General features: G+C 46.4%; 1 protein-coding gene across 3 annotated transcripts in view; it reads left to right on the plus strand.

The window, feature by feature from the left end:
• LOC142289716 (transcription factor ETV7-like) overlaps nucleotides 1-18,261 on the plus strand; it is a 116,600-nt gene that overhangs the window by 60,628 nt on the left and 37,711 nt on the right. The window contains exons 4-5 of one of the 3 annotated variants that reach the window (XM_075333639.1): nucleotides 6,613-6,738; nucleotides 9,817-9,948. In XM_075333639.1, the coding sequence (XP_075189754.1) occupies nucleotides 6,613-6,738; nucleotides 9,817-9,948 (258 nt within the window). The remainder of the gene's footprint in view (nucleotides 1-6,612; nucleotides 6,739-9,816; nucleotides 9,949-18,261) is intronic. The other 2 variants (XM_075333640.1, XM_075333641.1) reach the window with 2 other exon arrangements.

Here is an 18,261-nt window from a genome sequence, read left to right on the forward strand (position 1 = left end):
CTGCTCTGATGGCGTGCTCCCTTCGCGCTCTTTGTCAGGCACGCCCCCCTTCTTCCTGCGCTCAGTGGGGCTAATGGCGGCGGCAGTTTTCAAATAGTGACACAGTCTTTCAGGCACAGTTTCTGCAGGCGCACAGTACCCGGTGGGACCGGGCACGAAATCCTGTTCGTGACGCCAAAATTGACTCGCCCACCCCAGGGCTATGGGACACCCGGTGCCGGGCCGGACTAGTCCGGTGGTAGTCAGTGGTGGCTGGGCCCGGCTCCGTGGCCCTGGTTGGTGTCAGTAGAATATGTGGCTTGGTGAATAAAGTTGTGTTCGTGACGCCACCTGTGGTATGCGGCTATTAATCCGCCGCTGCTGTGTGAGGCCTCCGGGATGATGTTATGGCAGCAATGGTGGTACTGCTCCCCACAGGTGGAGCAATGCCCGGGGCACAGTTGGTGCTCGTGGAAGTCTATGAGGTGGTGTGACTAACACGGTGCAGGGCCGACAGGCAATGAAAGAACCAGGCATAAACAACAGTCTCTTTACCTTTTCCTCTTTACTTTGGAAACAGTCCAGTCCTGAGAGACCGTTACAGGTGGTGATGGGGATCCGGTCGGCCTGGAAGTATTTGGGGTGATCTCTCTGGCCAGCTGAGTATGAGGCCTACTCCTGTACTTTGCTTTGTTACGATAGGACCCTGCTTCTCTGAATCCAGCAATGGCCCTCTGTGCTGCTGGGACTGTTGGTGCGTCCCTTTCCCTCTGTAGCAGGCTGCGCAGGCTCCCTCTCTGGTGCTTCTCTGCTGTAATCCACACCGGCCTTGATGCTGCAGCTGTACTTTTGGGATGTTTGTGGGCCAGGTGCTTGCAGCTCTCCTGCCCTTCGAATTCGGCTACCAGGGAGTATTTTAAGCCCTGGTGGCCACAGACTCCGATGTCCGAGTCTCTCCGCTGCCTCTCAGCTACTCCTGCTTCTCTGGGCCAAGCTACTCTAGCTCTAGGCCCCAGATTCACAGGACAGCTCACTCTGCGTCTGTTCACTTCTACTGCTTCCTACAGACTGAACACTACTTCCTCCCTCAGACCAGGCTTAAGGGGATGCTTCCTGGAATCCCAGGTTCAGAGCTCCCCCTGCTGGCCGGAGGGAGAACTGCGTTGGGTGTTAAACTTGCTGGCCAATGGATCTCCCAATTACCTCCAGGCTCAGCATTAACCCTTTGGGAGGGCAATGCTGTTGTGGCGACCAGGTCCTGGGGCGCCACATATTATCATAATTTTTTAGTGTTTTTCTAGTAGGAAAGTCTGGTAAACTTTGTATCCTGTCCTTTCTTTCAATTTTTAGATACCACTGATATTGCTGGATGATTCATTTAGGCACTGACAGACAAAGACAGAAAAGTGCCCCTTTGCTAGAACAGAATGGGCCCTTTTCAGTCCAATGACTCATCATGCTCTATTCAGCTGCTTTGGAGGTATAGATGGGCCCCCTTACCTCCTGGGCCCCTGTGCTGATTCACAGGCGGCACCAATGATATGTCTGCTCCTTCAATTAAGGCTCTATACACACAGTCAGGGAAAGTCCACATTAAGTGGGGGAGCCAAAACTTGCATTGCTTTTAGGGTGCTAACCTCTATGGCAAGGTAGTAAGAGATTTTGGGTTACCTATGTTCTCCTTTTCGCTTTTGGTTATTGTCTCTGTCCCGGTAAGCGCTAATAAAGATGAGCTTTTACCTATATTAATAGGAACTTTTGGATAATAGTAAGTACCTTGATTTACTTCCCTTGCATATGTTTAATGTTAACTTAATCCAAATGTACCCTCATTTGACAATTGTGTGTGTTCTGATTTAGCACCAATACTATAGTTACAAAGGATGCAGAGTTTGCAGTTGCACCAAATGGCTGCTGCCATGGTAGAACCAAAACACCTACTACAGAGGATCTCAGCATGTTCACATGATGGTTAAGGAAGTTAGAAAAGCTGCAAAGGCTTTTCAGACACTCAGCAGACCACCTAATCTATATATATAATTGCCTTATTCTGTCTGTCTGTCAGTCTGTCTTGCTCCAAAATGGCGTCATTAGAGTGACAACCGTCGCATTGGCCGCTCGGCTCAGCCCAGCCTCACCCCCCGCACGCATTGGCCGCTCCGCCCGGCCCCGCCCCCCGCATGCACTGGCGGCTCCGCTCGGGCCGGCCCCGCCCCACACACACTGTGCCCGCTCGGCCACGCCCCCGCATACTGTGCCCCCTCGGCCATGCCCCCCGCACACTGTGCCCGCTCGGCCATGCCCCCCGCACACTTTGCCCGCTCGGTCACGCCCGCCGCACACTGTGCCCACTCGGCCACGCCCCCCGCACACTTTGCCCGCTCGGCCATGCCTCCGCACACTTTGCACGCTCGGTCACGCCCCACACACACTTTGCCCGCTCGGCCACGCCACCCGCACACTGTCCCCTCTCGGCCACGCACCCTGCACACTGTGCCCGCTCAGCCATGCCCCCCGCACACTGTGCCCGCTCGGCCATGTCCCCGGGACACATTAGGCACCTATACACCTCCCCCCAGGACTACTCAACCTATTAGACACCTCCCCCCAGGACTACTCCACCTATTAGACACCTTCCCCCCAGGACTTCTCCACCTATTAGACTCCTCCTCCAAGGACTACTCCACCTATTAGACACCTTCCCTCCAGGAATACTCCACCTATTAGACACCTCCCCCAGGACTACTCCACCTATTAGACTCCTCTACCCCCAGGACTACTCCTCCTATTATACTCTTCTCCCCCGGAACTACTCCTCCTTTTATACTCCTCTCCCCCCAGGCAGGACTACCCCACCTATTAGACTCCTCTCTCCCCAGGACTACTCTTCTTCTCTCCCCAGGACTACTCCTCCTATTATACTCTTTTCCCCCAGGACTACTCCACCTATTAGACACCTCCCCCCAGAACTACTCCACCTATTAGACACCTCCCCCCCAGGAATACTCCACCTATTAGACACCTCCCCCCAGGACTACCCCTCCTATTATACTCCCCTCCCCCAGGACTACTCCTCCTATTATACTCCTCTCCCCCCAGACAGGACTACTTCACCTATTACACTCCTCTCTCCCCAAGACTACTTCTCCTATAAAACTTCTCTCCCCCCAGGACTACTCCTGCTATTAGACTCCTCTCTCCCCAGGACTACTCCTCCTATTATACTCCTCTCCCCCAGGACTACTCCACCTATTAGACACCTCCCCCCAGGACTACTCCACCTATTAGACACCTCCCCCCAGGAATACTCCACCTATTAGACACCTCGTCCCGAGGATTACTCCTCCTATTATACTCCCCTCCCCCCAGGACTACTCCTCCCATTATACTCCTCTACCTCCAGGACTACTCCTCCTATTATCCTCCTCTCCCCCCAGGACTACTCCTCCTATTATCCTCCTCTCCCCCTAGGACTACTCCTCCTATTAGAATCCTCTCCCCCCAGGACTACTCCTCCTATTAGACTCCTCTCCCCCCAGGACTACTCCTCCTATTAGACTCCTCTCTCCCCAAGTCTACTCCTCCTATTAGACTCCTCTCCCCCCAGGAATACTCCTCCTATTAGACTCCTCTCCCCCCAGGACTACTCCTCCTATTAGCCTCCTCTCTCTCCAGGACTACTCCTCCTATTATCCTCCTCTCCCCCCAGGACTACTGCTCCTATTATCCTCCTTTCTCCCCAGGACTACTCCTCCTATTAGACTCCTCTCCCTCAGGACTACTCCTCCTATTATACTCCTCTCTCCCCAGGACTACTCCCCCTATTATCCTCCTCTCCCCCCAGGACTACTCCTCCTATTATACTCTTCTCCCCCCAGGACTACTCCTCCTATTATCCTCCTCTCTCCCCAGGACTACTCCTCCTATTATACTCTTCTCCCCCCAGGACTACTACTCCTATTATACTCCTTTCTCCCAGGACTACTCCTCCTATTATACTCCTCTCTCCTCCAAGACACACACACTGCACAAAACATACCTCCCCCAAAACACACACACACCCACACAAACCGCGCAACACACACAGCACCAAACACACACAACGCTGCAGACAACCAGCGCTCCACAAACAATGCAAAACACAAACAACACCGCTCTCACCCCGCCCCACACCCAGACAACATCCAGAACATTTACAGCGCCCTACACAAACACTTGGCAACTACACACAACAACATCTATATATAAATATATATATAACAAAAATCATACATTAACTACACAATAAATTTTAGAAAACCCGATGCGTTAGAATCGGGCCACCTTCTAATGCCTGTTATAACAGATTAGGTAATTCTGAACAACGTGTCATAAGGAGGTTTTTACAAACATCGACGACTATCATGGTGGTGTCAGGATGTGTGGAGACTACAGATTTTGCACTCAGCATGCTGACTTTTCTGATGTCAATGATCAGTGTGGACAGACTAGGGCATCGACTCACAGACCTGTAGTTCATAGGCAGGCTAGCAAGAGTTAATCACTGCCGCTTATTAGTCTTATTTGCTCACATGCTGTGGGAGAGCCAGTGACATTCACTCCTTTCCTATATATGCTGACTGGACTTTTCCATTACTACCAGCTATAACTTCTCTATACTGGTCTGGTGAGGTTTTGGGATCCAGGCTTACTGATGGTTGTAGTATTTTATTGCTGTGAATGGTTGTGGTGCCGTACTTCGCTTGTTTTTCTCCTTAGTTTTATACTTCATGTTTCTGTGAATTTGCAGTGTATCTGAATTTTTTTTTTACCTGTATGCCTTTATCTGTGTCGCCATCGCACTCCTGCCCCCTCCTTCCCTGGGGAAGCATGAACAGTTTAGTGCTGGTCAGGAGAATAGTAAGGCATGAGACTCTGGCATCTCCACCATCAGGGGTAATCAAGAGGTTAGCGATAGCCTAAGGTCCCCTAGCATGAGGGACAGTATCACAGTATCATAGTATAGTGTGGCTTTAGCTTTAATAGATGCAATTTTTGCATGGTGTCACTAGCCAGCTACACTTGTGCTTAGATAGATGCTGTGACAAATTTATAGCATAATGTGGCTGTGATTTATCTTTAATAGATGCTAATTGTTGCAGGGTATCACTAGCTAGCCTTGTTTATGTCCAGATAGATGCTGCTACAAATTCAGTATAATGAATATATACATCGCCTAGCTGAAAACAGTTTGACATCATACCTCATCATTGGAATGTGTTTGGGAATTGTTGTGGTACAATATTGCCTTATATAGCCCATCAATACTTCCACTGTTATGGGCGATGGTATTATCATATAGTAACTTTGTGTAGGAATCCAGCTCACCCACTTCTGACCTCACCGTGCCTCAGACTCGGATCTGGCCCTGCCCTGGCCGCACAGCAACGATAAATGAAGAAGGTGATCCAGCTGAGTGATCATAGTGATCATAACCATTATGATTAAGGGCGTTAAGCCAGAAACGCATTAACAACGTCTCTATGCATTGTCTGAACTGCACTAAATAAATCACCTGATCACTCAGCTGGATCACCTTCTTCATTTATCATTATCATATAGTCATTATTATTCTTATAGCCTTTCCGAGCACTTTGGTTTCTTTGTATTGTTTTTACTTCACATGGTGGTCTCTACCCACCTTGATCGATAAAATTTATTTCACTTGCAATCGGGACGTTTGGTCATAGTTTGTACCTAAAGGGGGCTTTACACGCTACGACATCGCTAATGCAAACTCGTTGGGGTCACGGAATTGGTGACGCACATCCGGCCGCATTAGCGATGCCGTTGCGTGTGACACCTATGAGCGATTTTGCATCGTTGCAAAAATGTGCAAAATCGCTCATCGGTGACATGGGGGTCCATTCTCAAAAATCATTACTGCAGCAGTAACGAGGTTGTTCCTCATTCCTGCGGCAGCACACATCGCTCCGTGTGACACCGCTGGAACGAGCAAGCTCTCCTTACTTGCCTCCCGGCCGCTATGCGGAGGGAAGGAGGTGGGCGGGATGTTTGTCCCGCTCATCTCCGCCCCTCCGCTTCTATTGGGCGGTGGTTCAGTGACGCAGCTGTGACGTCGCTGTGACGCTGAACAAACCGCCCCCTTAGAAAGGAGGTGGTTCGCCGGTCACAGCGATGTCGCCGGGCAGGTAAGTATGTGTGACATGTCTGGGCGATGTTGTGCGGCACGGGCAGCAATTTGCCCGTGTTGCACAACAGATGGGGGCGATACCGATATCGCAGCGTGTAAAGTAGCCTTTATTCTGTTCTGGAGAATAGTAAGGCAAAGGACTCTGGCATCTCCACCATCAGGGGTAATCAAGAGGTTAGGGATAGCCTAGGGTCCCCTAGTGTGAGGGACAGTATAAGAGCCCCCTGTCCATCGCTATGCTGTAGTCACATCATGACACATATTAAACAAAAAGTCAAAATTGTTCATCCAAATTAAACCAAAGTTTAAATTTAGAAAACCCTATTCCTGCTGGGTTTGTGATAATTATTCAATCATGTACTTGGGATAGTATTGCTTGCAGATCTGTAGTTCATTCCTAACCAATATGAAAACTAATTATCTACATCTCTCCTTTATAGGTGATGTGTTGTATGAATTACTGCAGTGCATTAAGAATCACAGGCAAGGGTTAGTAAAGCAATCCTTCTTTAGCCAGTGTGCAAGAAAACAACACCACCTTCAACGGCAGACCTGCATAAGTACAAGTGAGAAATTCACTGTTCTGTATAGTCTTATGTTCATTTTATACCATAAATATTAAGGAGTTAACCTGTGCATTCATATCACGTTAAGGCCGCCTTCACACTTGCTCATAAAAAACACGTGTGACACTTCTTTTTTGTCCATCTGTGTGGCCATCCGTGTGTATCTGTGTGTCATCCATATGACACGTACCAGAAAAAAAATGCTTACTAACTGTATTAGTATTGGAGGTGTCTGGTAGACTCCACTCCATTACTAACACCAGGGCTTGATGTCAGCTGCCACTACACTGCTGACATCAACTTCAAAAACCTTTGCCCCAATAGCCACCGCACCAGTGCAATTAGGAAAAGCCAAGGCAAAGTGCCAGAATTTGTGCATCTAATGTGATTTGTCACTTCTGGGGCAGGTGTGGCCTGGTATTTTAAGGCTGGGAAGGGCCCAATAACCATGGACCTTCCCAGCTTGGTAATATCAGCTCACAGCTCTCTGTTTACCTTTTGCTACTCCACGTTATTTTTTCCTTTATTTATTTATTTATTTGGTTAATACCTGTAACTCTATCTATCTATCTATCTATCAACCTATCTATCATCTTTGCATATCAATGACAAATAAAAAAGAGTAATTTCCTGAATGAATTTAATTCTGACACGGAAGGCACACGGTTGTCATCCATGTGTCGAACGTATTTTTCATGGACTTATAGACTTCTGTTGACCTATTTAATCAATGCTGAGGGTAACAAATTGACATGTCTCCTTGTGGATGACATGTGTCATTCATATGAAGATACAGTCTATGTAAAAACACAGAGGTGTCAAGATCAACAGAGGTTTTAATGAGTATGTGTGTGAACGTGTCTCCAATGTGTGTGAAAACGGACAAATCCCATCTACTGAAAACACTGATGTCTGAAGGAAGCCTAAAACAGTGAAAACCAGATATGCATGGCATCAGCAAGATTAATGTAAGTTGTCAGTCAAGTGATAATCAATATAATAGCTACTGTGTCGCCCAGGGCTATGGGGTGCTCGGTCCCGTGCGGTGTATTGCTGGGGAGATGTAGCTTGGTGGGCATTGCCTGGTTCCGTGTCCTGGGGATGCTTTTTTAAAAGGAGTATATTTACAGGGGAGATTAAATGAAAGTTTATAACATGACTCCACTTGCGGGTTGCGACTATGTACTGTAGATGGAGCCGCCGCTGCACAGTTCTCACTACTGGGACTGATGTTGGTGGCAGCCTGGATGTTAGGCCCTCCGCAAGCAGGGCCGGGCCCCAGAGGGTAGGTGATGTGGATGGGTGTAGAAAGAAGGTATGCCACACAGGGGGTTGCAGTGTAACTGGTTCCTTTACTTACAGTTAGATGGAAACTGGTCACCCGAGGAAGACTGGTCTTGACCACTGGTCCCCTTAGTCCCAGTGCCGGTTTAGTGACCTGGTGGCTTCTTTCCCCTGCACCTGTCTTTGGTTGGTGGGCCCCCGTGGCTTGGAGCATCTGGTAGTCTCTCAATGGTAGACCGTATGATGGTAGCGTGAACCTTGTGGGGTCGGAGTCTCTGGTCCTGTTCCCCGGTTCTCCCGTTGCTACTGAATCCTGAACTTCAAGATCAGTGAGGTCCTTGATGTTCCTCTCACTGTGCAGATTTTATCAGGTCTGCCTGGAGCATTTGCCTGACCTAGGATTCTGAACCCCATCTATGCTATGGTTCCGGGAGCACTCCACCGTGCTCCACTGGCAACCACACACCTGGGCTCTCAGGTTACTGTCACACTCCTGTCAGTGCTTCCATTCACTCTCCCCATCCATCGTCACTGACAACTCTCAACTACTACTCTTTCTGACTGTCCACTGTCTGCTCCTCCCACTTGATCGTCTAGTGGACTGGATCGACTACACCTAGGTCCAACCCTAGTCTGGCACCAGTGTATGAGGAATTTGGGGGTAAAACAGGGATTAACTGCAAGGTTTTTGTTGTTATTGGCACTGGTCTTCTAGGTACTGGTGGGGATGCAGTACCTTGTAGCTCCCTGATGGCTTCAGGGGCACTACACTACCATAGAATAATATAGAATGTTTCACTTCTACAGTATCGTCTCTACATTGAGCAAAGTGGTTGTTCTGTGATTTAATGTTAATTTACTTAATTAGATCCAACAAAACAGAAAAAAATGTTTCCTATTATAGCTTTAAAATGATTTAAATTGCATAGAATATTTTTTGAAGTATATATCCTACCATAGCCTGTATTGTTCTTGTGATTCCCGCTAAGCATATCCGCCTATTGTGTACAGTGATCATGTTCTCAGCAGCTTGAATTCACTGGTACATGGACAGTGGAGTGATTCCTAATCTTGGGTAGGTCAGACAATATAATTCATGGCGTTAAATAGGCTTTTGGTTAAAATCACTTTTTTAAAAAAAAAAAATAAAAAATCTCTATTAAATTTACATTTCAGATAAAAGTACACAAAACTGTCATGCCATTTTAGATTATCATGGCATCGGTTTATTGGTCCTATTGAATGGTGGATAAAATTGACAAAAAGTGTCTCATGCATGCCTGGCAACTAAATTTTATACACTCCTCGACATTGAATTTCAACACCAAGAATGAAAAGTCGTGGAATTATGGAAAGCACAGGATTGATAGACATGTAAGATAATTTTCAAATGATAAAAAAAAGGAAACATTTTCAAAACATCTCAATTTAATCAGTATCAATTAGGAGTGCCACATGCAGAAATCCCCTCACATACGTAGATTGGCTGCTATCAATGAGGTTAATAATGCTTGTCTGAGGAATGTTCTGTCACTCTATGCACTTGTGCACGTAAATTATCAAGATCCGCTGTTGGCAGCTTCCATTGCAATTGCTGATCTATGGCATCACAGATTTGGTTGGTGGGAGATAAGTTCAGAGACGTTACAGGCCATGGTAGCACATTTAGGCCGCAAGTCTTCTCGAAAAACACAAGCAATATGTGGCCAGGCACTGTGTGTTAAAAAAATATATATATTCAGAAGTAATATAGTGAAATATGTGCTAAAATAGAAAATTCTTAATTATTTACAGATACTTTACCTTCAGCAGATACACAGCATAATGGCCAAGATGTACCTCTCAATCTATGCCAAAGGACACAAGGAACACAAACTAGGGAAAGCTCTGCAGAATATATCAACTATCTGGATGGAAAAATAAAGGGTAAATCTGAAAATGGAGAATGTGTAAAGGGCACTGGGACAGTAGCCGCGGGAAAGGGATTCCCTCCTTAAGGCACCTTGACTATGTACAGGAAAAGTAGGATTGTGGTTCTGGCTTGGTGCGTGGAATGTGTGTTGTAGGTCATACCTTTTTGCAGGCTGCTTGTCGCTGTTGCTTCTGAAAAGCCAGGACCAGTCGTAGTGTAGACAATAACTGAGACCAAGAGTTCTTAAACAACTGTCTTTCACTAAACAACTTGCAATACAACTTCACATGTGAGATAATGGGCAGAAACTTAAGCACTGTTTCTTAATATAACTCCAGATACACAGCAACAAAGTCTGTGACGGTCACCTTCCTAAACAACGGTTTCCCTTCTCCTTTCACAAGAGTAGCTCCAAGTGGACAACATGCTATGGCACTTATTAAGTCGCACACTCTCTCAGAAACATCACAACGTAGGCCTAACATCTAAAGGGAAGATGGATATACAGGATACACCATAGCTACAGCGAAAAAAGCTCCTTGCTTACGAAGTATAACTCCTGCCTGGATCAACAGACTCAGATGGGATGTAATGGACAGGCTAGAGGGAAGATACTCACCAAGCAGGACCCCCAGAACCCTGAAACCCTTTAACCCCTATACAGGGATTTGGAATTACACAGGCACGTGGAGATCACTACCTGTGGAAGGCTGACGTCCGATGAGAGTAGTCGTCAGGCAGGGTCAAACCAGGAATAGTAGAACAGGGACAGAATCGGCAGACAAGGACGTAATCAGAAAACGTAGCAGAGGTCAAATCCGGATCGGGCAGCGAGGTACAAAAACAGCAGGCAAAAGGGTAGTCAGAAAATACGCAGAAGTCAGCACACAGGAATCACAAAATAGAATAGGGCAGACCAGGAGCCAGGAAATCAGAACTATCTCTGGCAGTGGTCATTTGACAGGAGGAGGAATAAGAAGGGTGTGGTGTCTTCCCATTGGCTGCAGGTGAATGTTGGCAACTTCAGCTGGAAGACACACGCCACCTACAGTCAGTCAGTGGTACTGCAGGTTCCAGGGAAACCCAGCCTAGTGGATGAGCGGAGCCTGTGCTCCGCAGAGCCACGGGCACAGACTCCTCTCCCATCACCAGGCACTATCCATGGTTGGAACATGGCGTCGTCTGGTGAACGGAGCAGAAGTCGCAGGAGAGGACTCCGGTGGGGACGTGACACGAAGGCTCCGTGCTGGGAGCCTGTTCTCTGTCTCTCGCTAGTGAGAATAGCTCCATACCTGTAAAGTTAAAGGGCTTGGACAACCATTTGTTCTCCAGCTGTCTGTTGAATTGTTCAAAGCTATAGTCTCTCGGTGAATTCACTTTATCTCACAGTCAATGTTCTATTTTGGGGTTGTCATGAATCACCCACTAACTGCAGCCTTTTGGTACTAGATGACTTGCATATCAATACTAGTCACAAGTCAAACCCTATCTGAGCTGTGAAACTAAAACCAGTCTCTGGCCCTAAGAACTAACTCCTCCCATTTTGGGCTAGTCCCACACTTAACTATTTTTGTACCTGCATTCATCTTTTTGTTGGGCACAACTTCCTATCTATAAACATGCTGCAAAACAGTTCTATGTGTTATATCCTAAATTTTAATACCTATTACAACACATTATCATCACATACAGTTCACACAATTAATTTTTTACAAAGATGCATGACACAATTCAATTTTTAGACATGGTCGTCCTTGTCCATGTGGACCTGGAAGACAGGAAACACTTACACAATCATGTATAATGACAGCTTCCGTACCATTAACTAATCCAAGTTTTTTCTTCATGTTGGGTCATCATGAATCCAGTCCCATGGGGTTGGGACCCTGGAACTCAAAGTCATGTGGCCTTTAGGTCATTGTCCAGCTCTCCCACATAGATACAAGATGGGTTCACAGTCCTTTAATGTTACAATAGCCCATTGACATCAAGGGCTTGCACGTGGCAGTCCAAAATGAGCAACTTTCAACATTCCGGACCCGTTTGGCACATCAAGTCATCCGAACCCCCTCCTTTCCTCCTCCCCTCAACAACAGTCCATTTGTCGTTGACCCAGTGGGAGAGCACAAGGCCTCCACCCTCCCTTCCCCCAAACAGGCACCTTCAGGGCAGTGCAAAGTCCATGGGGCAGAATCCATAGTTGACAGGGAACAGTCCACAAAAGAGGCTGGTTGAGTCAGTGGGGGGAAACAGAACATAGTTAAGAATTGGATTGGGTTCAGTCCATAGCAAAGGCTAATTAGTCCCTATGCAGCTCTAAAGTCCTCCAATCTAGCAGGAGGAACAAAACAAATACCTTTGGCCATTTACGGCCAACACAGGGGAGTTCCGGATGCTTTAGGGTCTTGGTTCTGTGTCACAGCTCCATATCAACCGTTCCCAGGGGCACGTGGTCAGGCTCAATTGCACTGTTTGGTATCTCCTGGCTATGAACCATTGTAGCTCTTCACTCAGCCATATTGCAGCTCTGGTATCTCACCCACTCTTTCTCCCAAGATGGTGCCAGGCCACTCACCCCTCAACATCCTGTGTAGCATTTCCAGCTTACACAAAGTAACACTTCTGGCTCAACATCCTTTTCTCTAGAGTCTACACCCGTTCTAGGTTGTCACCCACCAGCGGGCAAGTCTTTTATCTCCAACGTGCCCTCCTGGGGCGGGCACTGATCTCCATGGACTGATCTTTACAGGTGTGGCCTTTCCTTCAAAAGATGTAGCCTTTCATGGGTCAGGCCAGTCATCACAATTTTGTGATTCTCCAATGCCCATGTGGGGCAGATCTTCTTTTCACACTGTGCCACTGTCCACCATGCCACTGTCCACGTGTAACACTGCCTCAGATTGCAGAACAGTTACTGTTTTCCATGTTACATGAGCCTTCCCCACATCATTCAGGTCTTTTTGACGCAAGGTTCAATCCTGACTACTATGGCAAATTGAAAGGGTACCGGGGCGATAGCCACAGGCAAGGGATTCCCTCTTTAAGGCTCCCTGGCCATCTACAAGAAAAGTGGGATTGTGTTCCTGACTGGGCACGTGGACTTGTGTGGCACAGATCATAGTTTTTTGCCGGCTCCCTGTCGCTGTTGCTTCTGATGAGCCAGGACCAGTCTGAAGTGAAGACAGTAACATACAGTAGGTCAACAATTCTTAAAAATCTGTCTTTTACTAAACAACTTGCAGAGTTCTTCCAATACAACTATACATGTGAGATAACGGGCACAAAACTTAAGTACAATTTCTTTATAGGAGACGGTCACCTTTCCATACAATCGTTTCCCTTCTCCATCCCTTTCACAGGAGTAGCTCCAAGGGGACAACACGCTATGGCACGGACAAAACCGCACGCTGTCAGACATTTTACACAACAAGGCATGACACAATTCCCATATGACATATAAACGTGTTTAATGTCTTCAGGGGTAAGAACACAGACGCGACAGTGTCAGCCACCCTCTTACTAATGCAGAAGGATTTTTGATCACAGCAGTTGGTATCAAGCTATGGAAGAGGCTGACAGTAATTCTCATAATTTAGATTACTTGTTAGGAAGTCCAGAAGCAAATCTTTCCCACGGTAACTACTTAACACTAGAAGTCCCAGAAATTTCGAGCTCCATAGGGTTCCAATGGAAGAAATGTTAAATGACCCCTCTCTGGGACTTCTAATGTTAAAGTGACCATCCATTCTTCGGCCGCAGCATTGACATGGGAAGGACAGCCGTAAGGGGCACTTTGCACACTACGACATTGCAAGCTGATGCTGCGATGCCGAGCGCGATAGTCCCCGCCCCCGTCGCAGCTGCGATATCATGGTGATAGCTGGTGTAGCGAACATTATCGCTACGTCAGCTTCACATGCACTCACCTGCCCTGTGACGTCGCTCTGGCCGGCGACCCGCCTCCTTATTAAGGGGGCGGGTCGTGCGGCGTCATAGCGACGTCACACGGCAGGCCGGCAAATAGAAGCGGAGGGGCGGAGATGAGCGGGACGTAAACATCCCTCTCACCTCTTTCCTTCTGCATAGCTGGCGTGAGCCACAGGATGCAGGTAGGAGATGTTCCTCGCTCCTCAGGAACGAGGAACAACATCGTAATATCGGTCATTTCCAAATTATGGAAATGACCGACGCTACAACGATGATACGATTACGACGATTTTGCGCTCGTTAATCGTATCAAAAAGGCTTTACACACTACGATATCGACTGCGATGCCGGATGTGCGTCACTTTCAATTTGACGCCACCGACATCGGACCTGTGATGTCATAGTGTGCAAAGTGCCCCTAAGCCTAAACCTCACCTTTCTTGCAATATGAAATTTGGAAATCAAGGAAGGCATGGCCAGACCACTGAGGTATACCATGGGTGGAGTGTCACTTTAAGTAGCTATCAGGGGAAACAAAGCAGGAGGTAAAAAACAAAATTTTGAGCAGAGGTTGCATTGGGAGGCAAATAGAGAGCATCAGGTAGAGTGACTGTACACATAGTAATGTATAGTCACTTTTCAGTCCCTGGGTGGAGGGGCACCTTAATCTCACATATGTCAAGTGATGACAATACTAAGGTAATATATACTTGTGTGTGTGTGTGTGTATATATATATATATATATATATATATATATATATATATAAACTGTATGTATGTATATATATATATTTGTATATGTATATATATATATATATATATATATATATATATGTATGTATATATATATATTTATATATGTATATATATATATATATATATATATATACAGTCATATGAAAAAGTTTGGCACCCCCATTAATGTTAACCTTTTTTCTTTATAACAATTTGTGTTTTTGCAACAGCTATTTCAGTTTCATATATCTAATAACTGATGGACTGAGTAATATTTCTGGATTGAAATGAGGTTTATTGTACTAACAGAAAATGTGCAATCTGCATTTAAACAAAATTTGACCGGTGCAAACGGTACCCTTATCAATTTCTTGACTTGAACACTCCTAGCTACTTTTTACTGACTTAGTAAAGCACTAAATTGGTTTTGTAACCTCATTGAGCTTTGAACTTTATAGGCAGGTGTATCCAATCATGAGAAAAGGTATTTAAGGTGGCCACTTGCAAGTTGTTCTCCTATTTGAATCTCCTATGAAGAGTGGCATCATGGGCTCCTCAAAAGAACTCTCAAATGATGTGAAAACAAAGATTATTCAACATATTTGTTCAGGGGAAGGATACAAAAAGTTGTCTCAGAGATTTAAACTGTCAGTTTCCACTGTGAGGAACGTAGTAAGGAAATGGAAGAACACAGGTACAGTTCTTGTTAAGCCCAGAAGTGGCAGGCCAAGAAAATTATCAGAAAGGCAGAGAAGAAGAATTGTGAGAACAGTCAAAGACAATCCACAGACCACCTCCAAAGACCTGCAGCATCATCTTGCTGCAGATGGTGTCAATGTGCATCGGTCAACAATACAGCGCACGTTGCATGAGGAGAAGCTGTATGGGAGAGTGATGCGAAAGAAGCCGTTTCTGGTTTCTGCAAGCATGCCACAAACAGAGTCGCCTGAGGTATGCAAAAGCACATTTGGACAAGCCAGTTACATTTTGGAAGAAGGTCCTGTGGACTGATGAAACAAAGATTGAGTTGTTTGGTCATACAAAAAGGCATTATGCATGGAGGCAAAAAAACAAGGCATTCCAAGAAAAGCACTTGCTACCCACAGTAAAATTTGGTGGAGGTTACATCATGCTTTGGGGCTGTGTGGCCAATGCCGGCATCGGGAATCTTGTTAAAGTTGAGGGTCGCATGGATTCAACTCAGTATCAGCAGAATCTTGACAATAATGTGCAAGAATCAGTGACGAAGTTGAAGTTATGCAGGGGATGGATATTTCAGCAAGACAATGATCCAAAACACCGCTCCAAATCTACTCAGGCATTCATGCAGAGGAACAATTACAATGTTCTGGAATGGCCATCCCAGTCCCCAGACCTGAATATCATTGAAAATCTGTGGGATGATTTGAAGCGTGCTGTCCATTCTCGGCGACCATCAAACTTAACTGAACTGGAATTGTTTTGTAAACAGAAATTGTCAAATATACCTTCATCCAGGATCCAGGAACTCATTTAAAGCTACAGGAAGCGCCTAGAGGTTGTTATTTTTGCAAAAGGAGGATCTACAAAATAGTAATGTCACTTTTATGTTGAGGTGCCCATACTTTTGCACCGGTCAAATTTTGTTTAAATGCGGATTGCACATTTTCTGTTAGTACAATAAACCTCCCTTCAATCCAGAAATATTACTCAGTCCATCAGTTTTTAGATATATGAAACTGAAATAACTGTTGCAAAAACCCAAGTTGTTATAAAGAAAAAAGGTTAACATTAATAGGGGTGCCCAAACCTTTTCATATGACTGTATATTTATATATATATATATATATATATATATATATATATATATATAATATATAAAGCTCAGTGTATGTGTATGTGTGTATGTGTGTGTGTATGTCCACTAAAGGAATCAGCACCGTCACATTTACAATCACGAAATTTTGCACAGATGCCCCATGTGACCCAGGGAGCGTTGTAGACTATGTTTTGACAGAAAAATTTAACCCTGTGCTTTACAGTTAGTCCCTAAAGTCCTGCCGCCATTAAACTGAATGGAGGTGGGAGCTATAGGTTATTAATAGCAACTGTCAGTGGTTGCTATAGGAACAAAATAAACTGTTAGTTGAAGCTTATGCGTGAGGTAACATGATGTCGGTGGAGAGATGGATAGAGAGACAGAAAAAGACATAGACAGCCCTGGAAAGAGACAGCCCTGGAAAGAGACAGCCCTGGAAAGAGACAGACAAAGACAGACAAAGACAGACAAAGACAGCCGGGGAAAGAGACAGACAAAGACAGATGGGAAAGAGACGGACGGGGAAAGAGACATACAGACACACACAGAGAGACAGAGAGAGACAGACAGACACAGAGATGGAGACAGACTGGTACAAATACAGACAGAGATAGAAATAGACAGACAGAGACATAGACACAGACAGACATGGAAAGAGACAGACAGAGAGGCAGACAGACAGCGACACACAGACAGAGACTGGGAGAGAGACAGAGAGACAGTTACTATCCCGGGCAACGCCCGGGTACTACAGCTAGTATATATATATATATATATATATATATATATATATATATATGATGCGTGCAGTAGTGCCTGCGTGTGTGGTGATGATGGGGGTGGTAGTGCCTGTGTGTGCGGTGATGGTGTGTGCGGGAGTGCCTGCGTGTGCGGTGATGGTGCATGCGGTAGTGCAGGGGTGTGCGGAGATTATGCGTGCGGGAGTGCCTGCATGTGCGGTGATGATGCGTGCGGTAGTGCCTGTGTGTGCAGTGATGATGTGTGCGGTAATGCCTGTGGGTGCGGTGATGGTGTGTGCGGTAGTGCAGGGGTGTGCGGAGATGAGGTGTGCGGTAGTGCAGGGGTGTGCGGAGATGATGCGTGCGGGAGTACCTGCGTGTGCGGTGATGATGCGTGCGCGAGTGCCTGCGTGTGCGGTGATGGTGCGTGCGGGAGTGCCTGCATGTGCGGTGATGATGCATGCGGTAGTTCAGGGGTGTGTGGAGATGATGCATGCGGGAGTGCCTGCATGTGCGGTGATGATCGGTGCGGTAGTGCCTGCGTGTTCGGTGATGGTGCGTGCGGTAGTGCAGGGGTTTGCGGAGATGATGCGTACGGTAGTGCAGGGGTGTGCGGAGATGATGCGTGCGGTAGTGCAGCGGTGTGCAGTGATGATGGGGTCTCTCTCTCAGCATAAAAACAAACAAAAAAAAAAACGGATCCATTTTTTTACCGTATCCGTCGCATCAGTTTTTACACAATCGGAGACGGATCCGTTGCTTCAGGCACAAACCGGATTGTGCCTGATTGCAAAAAACTGATGTGTGAAAGCAGCCTTATATGTGAGGTAATAAGATGTCGGTGGGGAGACGAATAGAGAGAGAGAGAGACAGAGAGAGAGACAGACAGGGAAAGAGACAGAGACAGACGGGGAAAGAGACAGACAGAGACAGGCCTGGAAAGAGACAGATGGGGAAAGAGACAGATGGGGAAAGAGACAGACAGACATGCAGACAGGGACAAAGACAGGCAGACAGGGAAAGAGGAGACAGCCAGAGAGACAGACAAAGATAGATGGGGAAAGACACAGACTTTAATAGAGAAAGATGGGGAAAGAGACAGAGAAATAGAGACAGACAAGGAAAG

This window comes from Anomaloglossus baeobatrachus, chromosome 2, assembly GCF_048569485.1.
Source record: "Anomaloglossus baeobatrachus isolate aAnoBae1 chromosome 2, aAnoBae1.hap1, whole genome shotgun sequence".
Taxonomy (NCBI): domain Eukaryota; kingdom Metazoa; phylum Chordata; class Amphibia; order Anura; family Aromobatidae; genus Anomaloglossus; species Anomaloglossus baeobatrachus.